We start from the raw sequence: 21,227 nt of genomic DNA, 5'->3' as shown, positions 1-21,227 counted from the left end.
TGGAGAGGAAAAAAAAGCAAGTCCCAACTCCTACTAGTCATCCAGCCAGGTGGGCCTGATTTTCAAGAAGACTGAAACCTCAAACTCCACCATCTTTTGCTTACCTCCACATCTTAAAGCCCATTTCAGGTCATCAGGAACATTTCTATAGGCTAACAGTTATTATGCTACCACAAAATACTGAAAAATGAAAACTAAAGTTCACATTTATGACCTGTTGAAATGTTAGTTAGGCAGTAGCCAGGTGGGAGCAGCCACGCTATGAAACTGCCAGCGAGATTTATCCTTCTCATATGGCAGCCCTCGCACCTCCCAGCTCCACCAGGTCAGCTCCTGTGACATCACATCCTGGTGCCAGGCTCATAGTGCCCCTGACAGGGCTGTAAAAGAGGGTTTATGAGACACCCTGTCGGTTTCCTACTGAGATGAAATGCCCTCTCTTTTTTAACCGAGCCCTTTTTGACCACAAATATAACTTTCCTTTGCTTCTGTATTTTAATTACTTTCTCCATATTGCTCAGTTTCATTCTCAGCAGTTTTTCCAAATCAAATTTCTGATTTTATATCTTGTCAGTTTTGCTTTCCTCCATAACGAGAGCCTCACTGCTCCCAGAGGCAGCATAACTGCAGCCATTACCTGAACATTACTAAACCACACACAGAGTGATTTGCCGGGCAAAGCCTTCAAGTGTGCCCTCAGAGGACGTGAGGTTTCAGAGATGAGTAAGGTATGGCAATGCAGACAAAGAGCTCACCACAAGAGTAAGATCACTGCTGTCAAGGGTGCTTTCAACAGATTCAACATAAAAAGAATAATTGGCATTCCTTTCTTGTCATGTGCATGGCGTCTACCTGGTGTTCCAGTTGGAGAACGCGTGTCACCTTTGCATTGCTGACTTTCCGAGCTGCTGTGAATGGGGTGGTGGAGCAGTTCGCTGCCTTGTGGTAAATGTCTCCTGTTGAGCCGAGATCCCAGGCCGCAAGACTCTAATTGCTTTTCTGCCGTCCGGGGCTGGATGGAACATATCATGTGACATTTTCTCTCTTTGTCAAAGCCTCACCCCCTTGACTCTCTCCATCACCCCTGCCCCGAGGCTCCAGCTCATATGATCCAGCTTACACCAGAAGAGCTCGCACAGCCATGTGTGCACGTTTACATCCCCACACACCGATCAACTGACTGAGGACTCTCTCAGCAGGTTGATGATTTTCAGCGCTGAAAGATTACCTCACATCTCAGGGCTCGGGAGCTGGACAAAAGTGATGAATGAATGATCTATAAGTGATCCCCTAATGTCTCTAGAGAGGGCACAGAGTTAAAAGCAGGTTTTACTCAGGGAAAACATTTCCGTCTCTCTGGCGCTGACCGATAACCCTGTCACATTATGCTGAAAGTGGATACTTAAATGTGCCGAGGTGACGTATTGCAGTGAAACTTCTTTTAATTAGCACAGTAATTTAAACAATGTTCTAATACCTTACATCTTTACCGTTAGTTTCTATAGGCACAATATAGCACTTTTCAAATCGCAAGTCTAATGAACTGATGATATCATTGACTGTTAGCTTCATCTACATGGCTTCACACGATGCATCTGTCATCCAGCCCTCCGGTCATAGTCTTCAATCAAGCCCCTCTCTCTTTTCAGCTTCTCATTGACATGCTACTCTGAAAGCTGCTGAGCACTTACCAAGCCTAAAAGCTATGCATTATTTACACATGTAGCTGTCCCAGGCTATGCATGTGCTGGCGGGAGGAGACGTATGAAAAAGTGAGTGATGAATATTAAATACAGAGGAGGTAGTGTGATGGTTTCTACAGCCGGTGTGTCGACTGAGTTCATTGTAACAGCTTGAGAGCAGGGACTTAGCCAGGTCTTGAACTGGCTTAGAGCAGAGCTTTCAGGATCACATTTCCTGTGGCATGCAAAACTGCCATTGACACATTCCTCTGATGCATATTTATAAAGTAATTCTTAAAGATTATCAGCCTGGAAGTGGTAGTCTACTTACAGATTTCTTGTTTTTTTTTTATGTCAGACTTGTTGGAGTCTTAGTAAAACATGCTGTCAAGACTTGTATCGTGTTGGTGTGGCTCGGTGCTTCTGCAAGATAGGTAGAAAGTGAGCAGACTGATTCTGTAGTGGTAAGTAATAACTAAATAATTTCTGCCTCTTCTTTCTTTGTTTTAATAGATAGTACAATCACAAATGACATATGCACCACTTGAAACTTGACATTACTTCCAGAGTTTGACTGTTTCTGTTTCAAATACAAACGCACGAAAACATAAGTAACATACTGACGTGCACACACCTGAACAAAATCCCAGTCTACTAGACTACCCAAATGTATATATGTACAATACCCACATTTATTACAATAATAAAACCATTTATGTCAAGATATCTTCATATTGATTAATGGAGGTATTAGTGTATTTTAATGCATTAAATGCATGAAATTATGGTCGTCTCAAGCAAATGTTTTATTCATAATCTAAAATTCATCTTATACACAGTAATCTGATATTATTGTGGGAAGCAGTGATGTATCAGTATGACATCAAATATAAAGCAACAAAGAGAAGAAAGTCAGTGGGTGGAGTTAACTTTTTCCTCGCCATAAACCCTCAAGGTGAAAACCTTTGCACTTAGTGGTGAAGAAAAGTCATGTGTCAGTTTTCTAACAGTATCAGTGTGTCTTGTTACCTGTGGATCTGCCCGTTCTTATGTAGGTACTCCAGACCCTCAAGCACATCTTTCAACACAGTTGCTATGCTGGCCTCATCCAGGACGCCTGTCTTGTGCTCGCCTCGCGAGATGATATGCTTGATGACGTCCAACACTGAGCCTGACAAACAAACACAGGACAGCGGTTAGGTTAGATCTACAATATCATGCTTTGTTTTTCTTTGTTGAAAACTACATTTGTCATGGTCAACATCAGTGTCATTGCGGCAGTTGACCACTTTCAAAACTGCTGGGTGCAAAAAAATGTCTAGTTTCTGGTGTTTTTCTCAACTGAGGATCAAGTTCCTGCATCTATGAGAAAGTCACCTCAGGCTGGCCTTTAATCATCTGCTAAGTCTGCTCTAAACTAAAACTTATTTATGAAAACACATACTTCCTATTGGATTGGCAGCCTATCAGTCATGATCATGTATGTGAGTGTATAATCTTAAAATGTTTGGACAAATTACATTATGGATACACAAAGACATTTTCTTCAGCTCCAGTATTGAAGGAAAAAACAAATGCTTTAGCTGCATTGAGAAAGTCCTTTAAACATAAACATGACCGTGACCTTTTAATTTGGCCATGGCAAAACAAACAAATGGTAGGGGAGAACAATCAGAACATTCATTTCTATGCATCCTTTAAAGGGCAAATCCACCCTTGTAACATAATTCAATCTATCAAGACTTGAATTCATGACATCATTGGGTGACTTTAAAACATTTTTAAGCTTTGACTTTGAATTGGATTGAACTTATAGGCAATTTTTGTTTGAGGTTTTCCATCCAAATTACTTCAATTTGAATGCAGAGCTCACAGCTGGTAATCAGAAAATGTGCCCAGTTAAAATCACCATGGCTACTGTCAGAGTCATTTAATTATTTTCTGTCTAGAAAGCAGTACCAGGATTTGACTCCTAATGACATCATCATCATCACAGTCTCTGCAGTGAATTTATTAATTCGATCTGAACACGTCAGTGTTTGAAATAAGAATATAATTTTAGGGTGCCATTTTATTCCTTTGGAAGAGTGGGGAGGGTTTGCAGGATATGGACATTTGAGGTTAGAAGTCAAGCTGTTGTCTTTGTCTTCAGGCTCCTCGGTTGAATGGAGAGCCAGTGTCGCTCTGCTCACTGACCTGGCCTGGTTAAGACCAAAAAGACAGGTGATCATGCCTCTCTCAGCCTGGCTCCTGCTGCATAAAAGGAGCACTCTGGATGAAAAGTCAGACTGCTGTCAGTGTACAATTTCCTTTGTGCGACTTTTCACAGAATAAAGAGCATCTGACTGAAAAGAGGCTGCAGAAGTATTTGTATTCGGTATGACAGAAAATTGGGCGACACTGGTGAACAGGGACAAAGCAGAGAAGCAAAAAGAATGCCACTTGCCTGACAAGCTGTATTGTGCTGCAGTGATACACAAACACAAACATCACACTGCCACACTGTCTATCTGTCCCTCCCTCTCCACACACACACACACACACTGAGCAGCACTTGCAAACAAAAGCTGGAAATGGCCTTTTCAAGGTCCCGAAACACTGTCTGTGACACAATTCGAGGACCAAACTGATTCTGTTTTTCTGTGCCAGGCTAGGGGTGCAAAGATATTTATTTGCTCAATCACTCCATGATGTTCTTGACTGCAGCACTCACTCTCAAAGCGTTACCCAGAGGAGCCGGGGATGACGGGCCACCTGAGACTAGACAGTGTTATTGCAGAGAGCCTTAGACACAGCGAGACAGCGAGAGGCAGAGTAGGGAGAGTGAGGGAGGGAGTGAGAGTTCAACGGGTTCTTCGTGTGGTGACAGTGCGTGGCAGAAAATGTGATTCAGCAGCGAAGAAAAAGAGACATACCCATTCAAAGAGCGGATGGATGAGGAAGGCAATCTAGATGCGTGTCTGAGCGTACGAGATAGTGGGTATATATGTGAGCATGTGAGCGAGCGAATCGGTAAGAAGCAAGAAGAGAGTGTAAGAAGACTGCAGCATCGCTTCTGTGATGTGACAACTCTTTGAAGCTCATCGAGAAAAGGCAGACTGATTTTTTTCCTTTCTCCTCTTGTTCTCCACACATGGTTCCCCTCCTCTTTCAATGCGTTTGCCTTCGGTCTAGTGTTCATCTTCTTGTCTGAAACGGCTGGAGGGAGGAGAGGAAGTGACAAGAAGTGACAGGTGACAATGAGGAAGGCGCTCAGGGAAGGAGGGCATAAGCAGGAGCCACATTTAAGTGAGGGGAGTCCTAATGAGCCAATAAATAAAGGTGTGATTACATGAGAAAGTGACCTACAAGTTAATGTGCTAGACATGCTCCTTGCTCATTCAGCTCACTTAGTTACAGCTCTGCTTTAGCTACAAAGTATTAAAGGAACAGAAAAAGTCAGCAAGGATAAATTAAGGAAGCAAGACAAAAACAAACAGTGTATAGTTAACACTTTTCTTGAGCATGCTGTAGATTGACAAGCTTACTTTAAGCTGAGGTGGCACTTTTTTGAGGGGGATTTCCAAGTGCACACACGCAGCGTTTGGTAGGCTTTGGAGGATCACCAAATGCCAGCCTTGTCAGCTGCTTTCAAATTCATCTGGTTGAAGTCTTTGTGCCTCATTAGTTTGTTTCAACACGCTGACTGACAAGTCAATAATCCAAAAGTTCATTCTGAATTGGAGAGACAACGGTTTCCAAGGCAAATGACACTTGTTGGCATGTGCAAGCCCTCAGAGGAAGACTTTACACAAATGACAGGGAATATATTAAGTCTTGACAGTGGAGTGGAGTGCACTGTAGAGCATGCAAAAGCACAAGAAGTTTTTAAATCATTTCAGTTACATGCTGGATTAGCCAAATCTCTCCCCTTCTCGGGATTGCACACTGTGCAAACTGTAAAGGTGTAAAAACCGGCACTTTAAGATAACTCCACTTAACTCTACTTCGGCAAGCAACATCATCCCTTCCTTTCTCTTGGTCAGAGCATGAGGTTTGAGTCTGAGGGAGAGGATGAGAGAGTAGAGATGGTGGGGGTGGCGGAGGGGGTGGGGGTGAACCGAGGCAATGAGAGCTGGTGCCAACTGTGCTAAAGGCCGACGGGGAATGCCAAGCGAAGTTGCAGGAGGAGGAGAGGGAGGGAGGGAGGGCGGGGCATGGGAGGGGTTGTGGCAATGGCATGGGTGGAGTAGGAGTAAGGTGTAAAGGAGAGGATCCTTGGCTCAGATTGAGGGAAGCTTCCATCAATTTTTTTGTAGGTTACACATACATAGGTTTTATAGGGGTAAGAGTATGAAACAAAAGTAAACTAAGGAGATTTTTAAAGGGGACCTATTGGGCTCATTTCCAGCTCTATAATTTTATACTGGGATTCAAATGGAGTATTTTGCATGATTCACAGTTTAAATTAACTCATAAATTCAATTGATTTGTCTTATACTGACTCTTTATGCAGCCCCTCAGTTCAGCCTCTGTCTCTTAATGGGCAGTTTTGGTTCCTGTCCAATAAGCCTGCTCTGTTCTGATTGGCCAGTCAAGGGGCAGCCGTACCAGAGTTGTGTCAAGTTACTGCCAATGCAATTCAAACATTTCTAACTTTACTGCTTCATATTAAAAATGTTTAAATGACTAAATAACAGCAAACTATCTGTGAAGAATTTACAGGAAATGAAACGTAATCCTAACCACATTAGTGGAGCTTCATTAGCTGCACAAAAAATAGTAGGCACAACAAATAGAAATGTGCAGCTCTTTGTTCAGCAGATTGGTTAGAAATAATGTAGGGAGGAATAGTACAAGCACAAACAGCCACAGTGATGTGATGTTTGATGAAGAGCTGCAGACAACAAGCAGGCAACTTATTTTACTTGCCATGCTGTGCAATGGAAACACACTCGCAGCTTGCCAACTTTATTTGAGAAATGGCTCGGCATAACTACCCCCAAAACAATGGAAAAAATGCCATAATGTTAGCAAAGCAGAGAAGTGAACCCGCTTACTGTGCATGGAGCAGATGACCATGTAAAGAAATGTATCGCGAGCGGATGTCGGGTTAGGCTGAATTTTTTTTTTTAAAACATGGAAACTGAGTGTTTAAAGCAGCCTGAAGCCGGTAGTTCTTGCTCACAAGTATTACTTCTACATATCTTTACCTCATTATTTGACAGTTTTGCCACTTGAAAAAAGACAAATAGATTCAAATAGTCAATGACAATATTCCTTTAGCTGGATTCCACTTTGACTGGCATCCAATCCAGCTCGGCGGCAGTGATTGCAGGTCATAAAAGGCTGCACATTAATCTCCTGGGAACAAATTCCTCTGCTTGCTTTGGCATGACTCATATTCTGCCCCGGTGGGTTTTCAGTGGATGTCTCTCCAATGTGAATTCAGTCAGTGACAGGTTATGCGGCGCGCTAACGAAACAGTTGTTTACCCGTCACATTCAGAACAGTAATTTCCTGAAAGTGTCCTGCACCTACAGCACACCAACCTCAGAGCTCGGGTCTACAGGTTTGACCTTGAATGGATTTGCCAGAGAGGAGGGCGGTCTTGACAAAGATAAGATAAGATATTTGGGTAAAAACATAAGATATGGTTTAGGATGCTGTACTGGGATCTGGAATACACCTTAAAACATTACAATTTTGAAAAAGTGGTCAAAGAGTTCAATTATGAAACCACATATCATCATCCAAATGTGTGTATTTGATTCAGTTTTAATGTAGATATTCTTTTACAACATCAGTTATATAAAAATGGATATTTGCTATGATAATTTTTCTCATAAAAGACAGTAAACCTTGAATTGTTGAAGGTTAGTGTTCCCTTTTTCTTTTTCAGTGGGTTGGGTCAAGTTGGCATTCAAACTTCTACCACTTGGGAGTGTCAGAAGCCAGATGTTTAACCAATATATCTTATTACTTTTACCTTCCTATTTTCATGCGCCTGCTCGCTTGCTAACTAGTTTTCCCAAACTCTAAATCAAATCATGTGGTGTTACAGCTGACTGAGGGCAGTGGGAGGTGTGCAGTCGGCCTGTAGTAGCTTTAAGTTTATTGGTGACTGTGACAATAAATATTTTAAATATTAGCCTTACAGAAATGTGTAATCCTATTTGTGGGTTTATTTATCTCCTAAAGACTAATATGTGGATGGATTTAAAGGAGAAATATGTAACACTGACAGCAACCATTTCAAATAGGTACCTCAGTCCAAACTTAAAATACTGGAGAGAGTTGTCTCTGCCCATCCCCTACTGCCCAGACTCAAAGCTTGCGCATGTTTTTAGGTCGGGTGGAACCTATCTCAGTTGATCCAGTTTGTTTGTTTGCTTCCATGACTGCAGTACAGTGTTTGTGTGCCAGACTTTCATATCTGGCAACCTGGGGTGTCAAAATGGGCATCAACCTGATCTCACAGAAATACGTGAAATGATCACGACCTTAACACCGCATTACTTGGCGGTGGCATGTAATGTGTTAAAATTATGTGCCAGCACCATGATCCGGTTGAATGGGCAGTGGGTTGAATCACACAGGCCAAAACAAAAACAGACACTCCACACTGGAATGGAAAATCTCAAAGGAGACTATACTGGCTGCAGCATTATAGTCAAAGAAGCCAGTTTTACAACTGCGCATGTTTCCTTAATCTCTGATAAGATATCATGGTTATTTTATGAGCTACTACAGTAAATATATTACATATTGGTCCTTTAACTCAAATTAATTGGCTTAACAACTCCTCAGTCTTTTACCACATTACCAGTGGCAAATGATGAAGTACGTCCCGGGGAACAAGTACCCGAGGCTGGGATTTACTCTGCGAGTGAGTGAACAGTGGTATCTGCCAATGCAACATATGACATACCATCTATAAGTGCATTGCCATACCAATAGTCAACAGTGACATGCCGCTAAGAATTGGAAACGGTCAAGCTGTTGTCAGTCTCTCAACAGCAGAAGACACAAGACAGGATGGAGTCAGAGGGGGGGTTTGTTACGCTCCATCAAGCCGGAGGAGCAGACAGGACTTGGCCTTCCTTGGGGCTGGTATGCTCTGTCCTGTGGAGTGATGGTCTATAAACCCGACCTCATTTGAGGTCTGTCTCCATGGCAGACATCACCATGGCCGTCATTTAATTACTCTGCACAATAAAACTCGACATCAAGGGCCTGTGTTTAACTGGGATAAAAGGAATGAGAAAGGCCATCTTAAGTGGTGTCTGATCCTGCTGTGAGGCTGGCCGTCTGCTCAGGCGTCGCTCGACGGGCACTGTGCCCCGGGCCCAGCTGCGAATCGGCTGCCAAGCGACTCATGACTCAAGTGTATCCAAGGGAGCCAGGCATGCCACCTGGGCACTATCCATTACAGTGGGACCTTGTATACTGGGGGCCAGAGGGGAACGAGGGAGGGTAGAAACAAAGTGTAAATGTTTAGTGTGCGCATGTATCTGTATACACTTGTACTTGTATAATTGAGTGTGTGAGACTGAAAGCAGGATTAATGGAGAGACGAGTGGCAATTTCTTGCCTCTTTGTAAACAGATGACTCTCATCAGGCTGTCGTCACCACTGAGTTAGAGGAGCCCTCTGTTTCTTGCTTGTCAAATATTTGCTCCCACATGTCTGCTGTAAAGGCAATTCTTCCTGTAGAGCTCTCAGGTTGATTCAGAGGCTCAAATACTCCATTTGTTACTATTAGCAACTTCAGTAAGATGCCAATTGATTTTATATGTTCCTGAGGGAACTAAAAGCATCAATGTAATCAGATTCAGATGCAACTGTTGCATTTTGAGGTCTTTTTCTCCATGGTGGCCTCCTCCTCGTGCTCCTCTCACTATTTAATTGCAGGTCTGCCACATGGATGCCATGACTCCGGCCTGCGGGCTGTTATTACCTCTGCTCTGTCATTAGCTTCTGCACGGTACATAGTTAAAGCCGGAAAGAGCTGCAGCTCACGAGGAACACAATGAGGATCAGTGCTGTCACATTCCCTACAATCACAGTTAACATCACCGGCAGCAACTAGCCCTCCTCTTCATACTGTCCCTCTCTCATCACCACGAGCAGTGCCGCCAAACATTTCTGGGCCTCCTTGATATGACTTGAGGCCAGCCATATACTTCGGAATTATTTATTTTTCCGGGATCTAAACATTCAGATTGAAAAGGTATGAGCAGAGTGTAATAAGAGATTGGACAGACAATAGAGGAAGAAATGTACTTACCACCGAGCAGCTTCATGACCAGCCACAGCTCGTCCTTCACTACGAATGAGGTGTAGTAAGACACGATGTTGGGGTGGTGGCACTGGCTCATGGCCTGAATCTCTTTCTGTTGGAGGAAAACACAAAATGAGAGACATTAATACTGGACTGCAGAGAAGGCAGTTTTTACTATCCATTTGTCATTAATCCAATAAAGCTGGTGTAATCTGTAAACACTGTGTCACATCATCATTTGGTGGAGATGGGTTGAGTTTTTGTATCAGAGCCAATGTGATTTTATTAACTATTGTTATTCATTAATCTAATTACTGGTGCTGAAATAAACAAGCTAACAGAAATCTTCTTTATATTTCTATCCATTACACACCCAGCACCTACTGCTTTATTATTCTCATTTGTCCTTCACTAAAGGTATGGAACAGCCGGGAGGAAATAAAATGAAGACAGTCACAATAAATGCCTACGCCTTTGATGCTGCAGCTATTTTTGAAATTTAGTGAAAAATACTTAAGATCTTAATGACGTCAGGAGTCGGTAGAGAAATAGGCTAGGTCAATATAATGCATATCTATGCAGAAGTGAGAAAACAGCCGGTGCTCAGCCCTTTATACAGCCGCAAAGCTCTTTCTTTCTTGTGTGTGTGTGTGTGTGTGTGTGTGTGTGTGTGTGTGTGTGTGTGTGTGTGTGTGTGTGTGTGTGTGTGTGTGTGTGTGTGTGTGTGTGTGTGTGTTTGGAAAGCAGGCAAGGCTGAGGTAATGCTGGCACAGAGGTCTAATCCATCACTTCAGCACCAGTCCCAAAGTCATTTGAGGATAGACAAGCTTCCTAAGAAAAAAGAAAGTCTGGCTGGCGTCAGAGGTGGGACTAGTGATTCACAGTGGTTTTATTTTGTTTTGTGGCACTTGATAAATGACTAAACCTGTTATAGGAGATTGGCTCAACCACAGCAGCTCTGAACTTGTTGCAATCTTTAAACATATTACTGCTAAAGAGAGACCTGAAGTGAGATGTAAAGAGTATTAGGACAGTAATACAACCAGTTTTGAACTATTCAAGAATAATTCTGTAAAAAGCTTTTAGCAGTACAGCTACAACTAATGATTCAGAAAAAAGTGAAAAATGCCTGTTATATTTTGTCCACTCAACAAACAAAAACCCAAAGATCTTCAGTTTACTATCATGTCTGACAAAGCAAAATATAAAATCACCACATTTGAGAAGCTGAAACCAACTAATGTTTTTTGCATTTTAGGATTAAAAAAAAAAAAAAAAAAACTACAACGATTTGATTATCAAAACAGTTGCTGACTAATTTTCTGTCAATCAACTAATGGACAGATGAACATTGCAGCTCTTGCAAATGTGTTGTAAATGAGCTCTTTTGAAAATGAATTTAATTACCAAAAAACTGAATATTCATTAACAACAGTTTTGATAATCCATTAATTGTTTAACTAATTTCTTAAATGCCAATGTTTTTGGTTTTTTTACATTTAAAAAGGAATATTTTGGCAAATAGAAGCTTATGTTTGTTTGTTTTTTACTTTTCATGGAGCAAGGCCAGCAATTCCCCCTTTACTTGGTGCTAAGTATATCTGTAGCGGGTGCACAAAGGTGAAATCGATATCAGCCATCTCATCTGATTGCAGGTTTCCCCACAAACGAGTAGACTATATCCCCCAATAGTTCAGCGTTATTGAAGACAGCTATTGAGTGTTGTACCATGACAGGTAAACCGCAGGCCTGTCAACAGAGAAACCTTAACACTCAACCTGAAAACATCTGTTAAAGGTGATCAATCAATATGTGCTTATGGGTCAAGCAATCAAAGGCTGATGGTCCATTAGCATAACTGCTTAGCTAACACAATGTGCATTAGCAGCAGTATGCCTCCGCTGTTGACTCATCACTATTGAGCCTGTGGCCTTCAGTGAGTGCCTCTGCCAAGCAAGGCTAGGGCAGGCAGGTGACATCATGATGCCGTTAGAAAGCACTTGACAAAAAGCAAAAAGAAGGACGTGAACTGAGTCATAATAAGGGTGGATACAGACTGTAAATGAAACAAACCCACTGGTCCATAACAGGTATAGACATGTTTAAATGCACACAAATCCACAGAGAACAATTGTCCTGTGGAGAGAAATCTTTGGTGCAAAAGGTTAAGCTTGACCAGCAACAATCCTCTGACCAACAGGTGAGCCCACATACCACTCCGCTTTTGAACCGAAGCCTTTTTCATTATCAAGCGGTCTAATAACTTCCAGTCTGCCGGGCCAGATGACAAGCTCTGCGAAGATGCCTCCCCTATCATTCTTTCTCTGGATACTACAGGCTGAGAGAGAACAATAAATGATATTGCCTCTTGGCTACTAACTGGCTTCAGTTGAGCATAACACCCCCCCTCTGTTCTCAGCACAGTGGAAGAGGCAGGTCACAGCAGCTCTGCGGGCCAGGGTAACCCCAGAGAAGAAAAACAATGGGATAACAGGGAGGATATCGTGGTCTGGCAGTTGGCAGGTTTTCCCATCTTTTCCAGCAGACAATGTGAGAATCAGAGAGTCTCTTTGTTGTGAGGATTAGGTCACTGTAAACCTATGCTGCAGCAAAGACACTGGAGATGTTCTCATGGCTAAAACCTTTCACACTACTTCTATCCGTGCAACCTCCAATGTGTAACCATTGACACTGGATGAAATGTTCCTCTATGAAAATATTTTGCGGACGTCTCAATGCTAAAATCACGTTTTTTGTTTGGTATTTATGCATGATGACACCGGCAACTGCTGTACAGCATCTGTCACGCTCATTCCTGTAGAGGTACATCATGCATGTAGTTTATGTAACGTCTCTTGTGTGGACTTATTAGCCACTGATGCAGGCATGTGGAACAGATGGGTAAAATACTTCCTCAGTCCTAACATCAGCTACATGGTGATCTTTATCAAGAGATAAAGCTCATCCAACCAGTCAGGGAAACCATTAAGAAAAACACTTTAATCTTAACATCAGCATACACCCATCTCATGTTTCTAACACAGAATGGTCTCTTTCCAGAGCCTTAAGTGATTTCTTCGAACCATCAAATATATAATGACTCTACTTGACTTTACATGCAATTAATAGATTATTAAAATTATATTTGATTCATTTCCTGCTTACTAATGATTTCAGAAAAATAACTATGAAGAGACGAAGGGAAATAGTTCAGACAGTCTTTCTTGCGGTCTTTGTGTGCAGCTGTGGGTGTTGCAATTAGGGATGTCCCGATCCGATATTTGGATCGGATCGGCCGCCGATATTAGCAAAAAAAATGCATATCAATATCGGATCGGCCTGCACGGGAAAATCCCGATCCGGACTCCCGATCCAGTTTGTTTTCAAAACTCTGGTCTGTGTTTTCCAGCGCACCGATGTAGGTAATCCATTCCAGTTTTTTTCAGCTTTTCCCCCTAAATCCGGTCCGCGTTTTTCAGCACACCTAGCGACCTGTCCAGCATCCCACTATTTATTTTCTACTCAGCTTTTTTGTGTGTTTTGCTTTTTTAATACAGTTTACAATATTGTTTGCACTGATGGCTTTTTAAGCCTTGGTTAACACTCTTGTTGTTCAAGAGCAGAGCACTGATGCCAATTCAGTTTGTGTGGTTAATTGACTATTTATTATTTTGTCTATTTTGTGTTTATTTAACCCTGTTAAGAATAAACAGGTCAGCTTATCATTACCAACCATTGTGGATTATTCGAACTAACCTAATTAAGTTGGCTACTTGTTATTAAGAGTAAAACCCTTTTCAACATGAGTATAACAACAAAATAAGTAAATATCTTTAATCTTTAATACATGCTTGGATCGGCCGGTATCGGTATCGGCCTATGCTAAAAGCTATAATATCGGTATCGGATCGGAAGTGCAAAAAGCTGGATCGGGACATCCCTAGTTGCAATGACCTCATCCTAAAGCAGATTTATTCAATGCTTCCAACCTGCATATCACCACAGACACACCTCACAAAACCACCTGCAACACAATGGTTTTATTTTCCAAAGCCATAATATGACTGAAAGCACACAGCAACAATACTTCACTCATTAAATTAGAATTTCAAATATAACTCAGTGATGATACCAGAAGTAGTGCATATGGTGACCTGTGTAGGACATTATTGTTAAGTGACTTGTGATAATGACCATCCATGTTATATTTATAAGCTGCATACCATTACCATAATATTCTCCTCACTGCATTTGCATGAGTTAGCCTGGAATTTATTAAGCTTTAGATTTACATATTAATCATATTCACATCTCAATCTAAAAAACACAGATCAACCAGAAGATAAGAAGGCAGACAGCAGGTAAAAATCAATAACAACATCAGACCACACCTTTCAAAGTGTTTTTCTTTTACTGCATAGATTCATACAGTCAGTATCTCCCTGACATGACACACTATCCTATACTCACATGTTTGCAGGAAATTGGCAAAATAGGGGAAGCTAGATGCTCCTAAAATGCAATTTCTCTGTGACATGAGTGATGTAAGATTTACTTGTCTAATAAAAACAACTGAAGACAGCCTATTCCATAGTGTGATGGGTCTATAAATGTACACTGACGTCATGCAGAATCTGAACCAAAAGCCCCCTTTTAGTTGATGTAGCCAACAAATGATCTATGCACATAGATACTCCAGGAAATAAACCCATCTGTGACAGTTTGCATTTTTCTACATTAGGTCTCATCTTTTAAGCATTTGGAGTGTCTAAGGACCATGAAACTGAGCAAAAAAATAAATAAATGACCTATTGTTGCAAACTGAATACAGTGCTAGGTCACAAACTGGTGCCACAGAATCACACTGATGGCAGACACACAGAGGAGCCACTATAGCAGCAATGTTGCGTCACTATCGGTTACTCAGAGCCTAACACACACTCGCCGTGACCCAATCACACAAACGCAAACTTATTGGGGAATGGAGAAGCTGCCGGTCTGCAATTGATGGGCCTTTATTATTAAAAAAGTAAACTTAATGCAAATGATACAAACATGCCTCAGGATCATTTAACTGAGCTCAATACAAACTTCCTGTCCAATAAATAACTATTTTTACCTCCACACTATCTTTTTAGGTGACCATGAAAAATATATTTTAAGGTATTTAAAAGCCAAAAATTGATTTGTGCTATATAGTAAAACCAAGCAATTGCCACACAGGAACACTTTATCGACAATATAATTGTATAATTGATCTAAGTTTTCTCATAAGTTTCTATAAATAATTAAAATTAGTAATTAGTTATTAGTAATTATGCAAGAGGGTATTCCAAACGCACCACACTCAAATTGTAAACAAACCACCCCCTTCATCTGATCCAGTTTGAGTACCTCAAAAGCGCCTGTCCATCAAATCACTGTGCCAGGAATAACTACGACATACCACAGCATATAGAGACACGATGACATGACAGATTACTGCACTTCTGATATAGAAGAATTTCACAGTAAAAAACTTCTTTAAAAGCTTGTGGCAACCTCTTTTAAAGCTTCTTCTTTAAAAAAACAAAAACAAAAAAAACAGGCAATCTGGGTTCAATTTAATGCTTCCTCGCCATTTAACCGGGCACCCAGCAGGCTTGGGGAGGTGGGGCGGGGGGTCGCAACAACAGGCAGGAAATCTGACCTCGCTGTATTCCATTTGACCGCCTGCTCTGAGAATCCGGGAGCAACATTCCCCTGATTCATCCTCCAGAAATCGGGGGGTTGGGTGGGGAAGAGTTCCTCCTCCTCAGTTTGCCAGCAAGTATTGAGAATGAGAAACCTGCCAGTGATCTCTAGCCATAATCTTTCATGCGCACATATAAGTTTACACAATGTTTATTGCCCCACAGGTTACTTTCCCAGACTTTTGGATGGAGCTACGAGAGACGACTGGAAAAATCCATCAATCACGCCTCTGGGTTAAGTTAATAACAGTTCATTTACCACTGCTGGACCAAAAAACTGAGGTCTGGTATCTGTGGGTGCTCTGGAACACAACGGTTCATTTTAACACAAAGTTAAAACATAGTTTTGCTCTATAATGTGTCAATTTTCTAATTTTCTAACTCAAAAAAAAAGTTCTGATCATCGTGATAACTGTGAAATAAAGCACAAATTAAATAGATGGTCTGGCAAATACTAAAAAATAAAATATTGTGTGTGAGAAACTATTTGCCATCTCCAAAGGATGCTAACCACAAATGAACACACAATTGTCTACATTGTGTCTACATGCAGGGATATAATACTTCCACCTCTTGAGCTAAGTCATAAACCACATGTCGTACAGTTAATGATGTGCCGAGCAGCGGAGCAAGATTGCATTGAGGGTAATGACGACACAATACAGCCTTCAGGAAGATGTCCCACGGTGGTCTAATAGTTTCCTGGCAGTGAGTGGAGACTCCTTCAGAGAACAACCAGAATAGTGTTTGAAGTGACAGGGATGATTGGAGGAGGACTGGGAGAAAACGAGTAATGAAAAGCAGAGGTGGAACTAACTCTGTGCACACGTGCAGACCGCAGAGACAAAGCCCTAAATGCAATCTTGTGCTGGAAGCGAGTAGCTGCCTTTGATCACACATGAAAAGTAACAAGGCCACAAAAATGCTCAATTTAATGTGCATTTGATGAGCATTGTGTGTGTGTGTGTGTGTGTGTGTGTGTGTGTGTGTGTGTGTGTGTGTGTGTGTGTGTGTGTGTGTGTGTGTGTGTGTGTGTGTGTGTGTGTGTGTCTTACCAAGAGTTCGTCCATACTAGTCTGGCACTTCTCTAGGTTGATGCGTTTGATGGCCACCTTCTCCTTGCGTGGTAAACAGTAGGCTGCTTGAACCACCGCGGTGGCTCCACTCCCTAAAACAGAGAAAATCGACTCAGCTTTGTTACATAAAACAAGTACAATCCAAGTTATGGTCACATCCTTAGGCTCTGTATGCCTCTTCTCTAACCCCTGTCTACATTCAAAAACCATGATTACTAGACTATAGGATTATAAACCTAACTTTTATCCATTACCATAAAGTCCTCCCGAGTTCAAGAAAGTTAAACAGAGTTCTGCTTTGACAGTTCATCCGATTTCTTTTCGGTACAGCTTAACCGTCATCAATTATGAATGAGCTTTTCCAAATCCCGACTGATGAAGCAGGTCTGATTGGGGCCGGTGACTCTGCTAAACCAAGCACATCTCCTGAGGCTCATCTCAGACAGGACCAAAGTCTGCAGTTTGGAAATGTCTCCTTTTTCCTGGACTTTATACTCTTGGCACAATGTAAAGATCAGAGTCACAGCTCACTCAAACAACACAGTTTCCTGTGCTTTTAAGACTTTGCAGAACACTGCAGTGTGTTGGAACCTGATTATTCAATCCTGTAGGCCTCTAAGGCTCTAACAAAGCTGTATATCAGGTAATTACTCTATGATGCACACAGGGGGAATACAGACTGGCAATGTAGACCTCATTATGAGGCATTAAATGAAGACATAAGTAACAAAAAATCTTTTAAAATAAGATACAACACACATTGGAACATCTCCTCACAGTGACTCTTATAGCAGCAGCTCTATAAGTGGGGCTAAAGTATAATATGTGCAGTCATATACAGCAGTATGCAGTAAAACTAAACAATCTAACATACAGTATGTGCACTTTCTGAAGACCTGGGAACAATCAACTTCAGTTTATGTGCTTTTGCAGCATGTTGGGTCATAGCAACAGTGGGAAATTTATGCCATCTTCTACTACCATTTGATGCACTAGCAAACAACACATAGATTACAATCTGATAGAAACTCAAATCCTACAACAGCGGGCTAATCTTTCTTTTGAATAATGTGTGATCATCTGAGTGAAATCCTCCCCAGGAGAGGTACGCCTGTTGTTCCTGCATCGTGTGAGGTTATTTCACTGGCCCCTCAATGCTCTTATTTAAACGGCATGCGTGCACACGCACACGGCTGTTTCCACAAGATCTCCGGTGTATACGTGACACTAAGCGATGCTAGGAGTACTTTCTCTTCTGGCAAGACGCTTTGGTGGGTGGAAGAGTGTTAGTCCACCCTCCAGTAAGCTTTTCCTAACCTCCTTTGCCCTCATCTTAGCCTTGCCCAAATATTAACAAAGTGCTCATTGTTTGTAAGTTTTCATTGAGCCAGCAGTGTATGGAGGTTTAAAAAAGATGGGGGGCTATATTAAAGAAAGAAAAAAAAACAGTTCCCTGATTTTAATTAAATAGTAAAGCTGTCCCTGAAGACGTAACCATTTTATTTAACTGTTTTCATTCTAGATAATTACAACTTCAGGCTGTGTGCGAGAAGAAGCAGAGCATAATACAGGATAAAGCTATTCAACATGAGATTAAACACTGACTCTTGATCTCCAATAATCCATTGACATTGACAATGACAGATTTACAGTCCGATTCACTTTAATCATCACAAATATATCTCAACGTCTTCCAACAGCTCTGGTGGGTACCATCTATTGACCATTGCTCAAAACCAAGGGGCTGATCATGCTGTAAATATATCCTAATGCCCCCCCACCTACACAACCTCCACCTCCACCAATACTAAACAAACCTCTGGAGGTGGGCCAGTGATGGGGCGCTCACTCAGCCCAGCTGGACCACAGGGAGCCAGTTGCCCTGTACACAATGGAGTGTAAATTCCTCCACACAAACAAACAGCCAGTCGTCAGGGGTGGCTGGACAAGCTGGAGAGCATGTGTGCTTATGTGAAGAGAGGATGGAAAAAAAGGAGGGAAATTGTTGAGGTCAGAGGGCACCAAGGCTCCATGAGCCATTTAGACCTTCAGAAGCCCAGTCAAGCTGCCATTTGGGTCCTTGAGTTAATATAAATCTGATACTCTTTGATATTTGCCACTTCCAAGCTTAGCACAAGGTTATCCTGCTGGGCATTTGTGTTTCTACTGTTTGTATCCAGTTACATGATTATTCAATACTTCACAAGGCCTTTGAGGCTCTAACCAAAGCTGCATATCAGGTAATTACTCCACGATGAGCGCAGAGTAATGAAGCAGACTTTATTATAAGGCATTAAATAGACACAAGTCACAGAAAATCGTATAATATAAGATGAGCCACACATCGTCACGTCTCCTCACACTGACTCTCACTGACATCATCATTATCCTTATCATGAGAATGTGAGGAAGCACGTAAAAGAGAAAATGAGAAGCACCGCAGTAGTGCCAGGGCTTTGAGAAACTCAGGCCAACTTCTAATCTAATAAACTGTCTGGCACAGACATAAAGGCTGAATATCAAGCAGCCTTGATACGCAGCCTTTATTTTTTTGTAAATTCATTAATGAATGAACAAAATAGGACTCAGCTTTTCACAAATACGAGTAAAAAAATGACTTCAAAAGTTCTTTGTCTATATTTTTCTATTTCCAGTTAAACAGAAAAAAATAGACTGAGCTTGTTTTGAATGTGGACAACTAAATCAAATCTATATATTAAGTTACCACATTAGGCAAAATCAAATGAAGATGATCCAGCTGCCAGCTGAAAATGTGGCACGTTGATGTGACCGAGAGAATTATGTAAGCTTTTCTGTTTGTCCATTTCCATTTTGTTACCATGTTTAATTTCTCTTTGTGTTTTATTTCATTTTTCATGGTGTCGACTGTAATTACAAAAACCTAGAAATAGACATTACTAAAGTAACTGCAGTTTATGGAGATGTTCTCTTTTTCTTTTGTGTGTGTGTGACTATGTATTGGAAAGAAAAACATTTAAAGAAAACATCTACAAACCAAAGATAGTTTTTTTTGTTTGCAGTAATTTACATCTATAATTATCCCAGTAATTATTCAAGATCTAGTACTGATCCCTAGTTTTTTCTTTCTTTAATTAATGCGGCTGAGTTTCACAAATATCCAGGCCTCCAGTGACTCTGAATTCAAGTTTCACTCAGTAGTTTCAGTTTAGATAAATGGGCTTTTGTAAAAATGTATAATCGTTTGTCATATTCAGTTTTAATTAAAAGTACAGCAATCGCTTAACTCGCTAGACATAGAGGAATACATCTTCTCCAGACAGTGAAAAAAGTTGCAGGCAGCGTGAGATAAAATTGACAAAACAATCATGATCTTTATAAAAGCAGCCAATGTTTTCTGTAAGCATGTTTCCTCAAAACAAGTCGAGCTCTACATGGGAAGCCTTATGGGCATCATACTACAACCTGAAATGTATGAATGTGACATGCAAGAGTAGGGTTTTTGGTAATGATGACCTTAACTGTTGAGTCTCCATACTCTGGTGAGGACTTGCCATTAATCATCAGGCTGCCATGTTTGCTCTTTTGGGAGTCAACATCCAAGTACACAAATGTTTGCATTCCTCTCTGAAGTCTAATAAATAAGCAAGATATCAAAACACAGAGGAATATAACAAACAGAATGACAGGCTTTAGTTACACTTATTAAAGCTGTTTAAAGACCATGGAAATACCAAGAGGCCATTTTAATATCAAGGTTTCATTCATGAGTCATTATGGACTGCTTCTCATGAGATACAGACCCTGAATAAAATAATACCTCACATTATGGGGCCATCATTTTCCTGACGAATAGGCGAAGATATTGGTCAAAAAGGGCTTGGTAAGGTTGAGACAGGACATGCACTGTTCTAGTTCATTAACCGTAAAAGGTACATCGTGCCCATACAATAATATCTTATCAGATTAGCTTGGCCTGGAATTAGCTTCTTAATGGTCACTACGTGAGGGCTATGTCAATGTCCCCGTTCAGTAGTTATGACCAGCAGTGTGGCAGCAGCACTCAGTTTGTCTTTCCTGCCCTCGCCGGGCCAGTTCTTCCTGACGTCAGTCGTTTTTTGATTACATTTCCTCTGCATACCTGGCTGACATTCCACACATTACTTAAAAGGTACAAAGACATGTCACACATGACTTGCAATTGCATGCAGTCACGGCCTCCCTGCATGCACTCCTCCAATATCCGGAGATACAATACAATTAATGTGGCTTAAACCTTGACGTGAACATTTAATTGAGAGAAATGTGAGGCAGAAGGTTGCGTGCTGTTGTGGTAAGTTCCTTTGAACCCAATCATCAGTTTTCAAAAACCAACTGAGGGACAGGACATGCAACAGGGAGGAAACATGGTTGCCGGTGGATACAAACAGTGGGAGCAGAAATTTTCCGATCCAGTTTTGCCAATATGAATGACCCAAAGTCTCATCCAGAGTGA

At 41.3% G+C, this 21,227-nt stretch overlaps 1 protein-coding gene across 1 annotated transcript in view; it reads right to left on the bottom strand.

Moving 5' to 3' along the window:
* The window catches only part of oxsr1b (oxidative stress responsive kinase 1b), a 37,339-nt gene that overhangs the window by 13,225 nt on the left and 2,887 nt on the right, over nt 1-21,227 (bottom strand). Inside the window, exons 2-4 of the mRNA XM_062441198.1 lie at nt 16,733-16,845; nt 9,952-10,057; nt 2,712-2,853 (exon numbers count right to left, since the gene is read on the bottom strand). Coding sequence (XP_062297182.1) covers nt 2,712-2,853; nt 9,952-10,057; nt 16,733-16,845 — 361 coding nt within the window. The remainder of the gene's footprint in view (nt 1-2,711; nt 2,854-9,951; nt 10,058-16,732; nt 16,846-21,227) is intronic.

The sequence above is a fragment of the Scomber scombrus genome, chromosome 20 (genome assembly GCF_963691925.1).
Source record: "Scomber scombrus chromosome 20, fScoSco1.1, whole genome shotgun sequence".
In the NCBI taxonomy this organism is placed as follows: Eukaryota; Metazoa; Chordata; class Actinopteri; order Scombriformes; family Scombridae; genus Scomber; species Scomber scombrus.
This window is presented reverse-complemented; position numbering and strand designations above follow the sequence as displayed.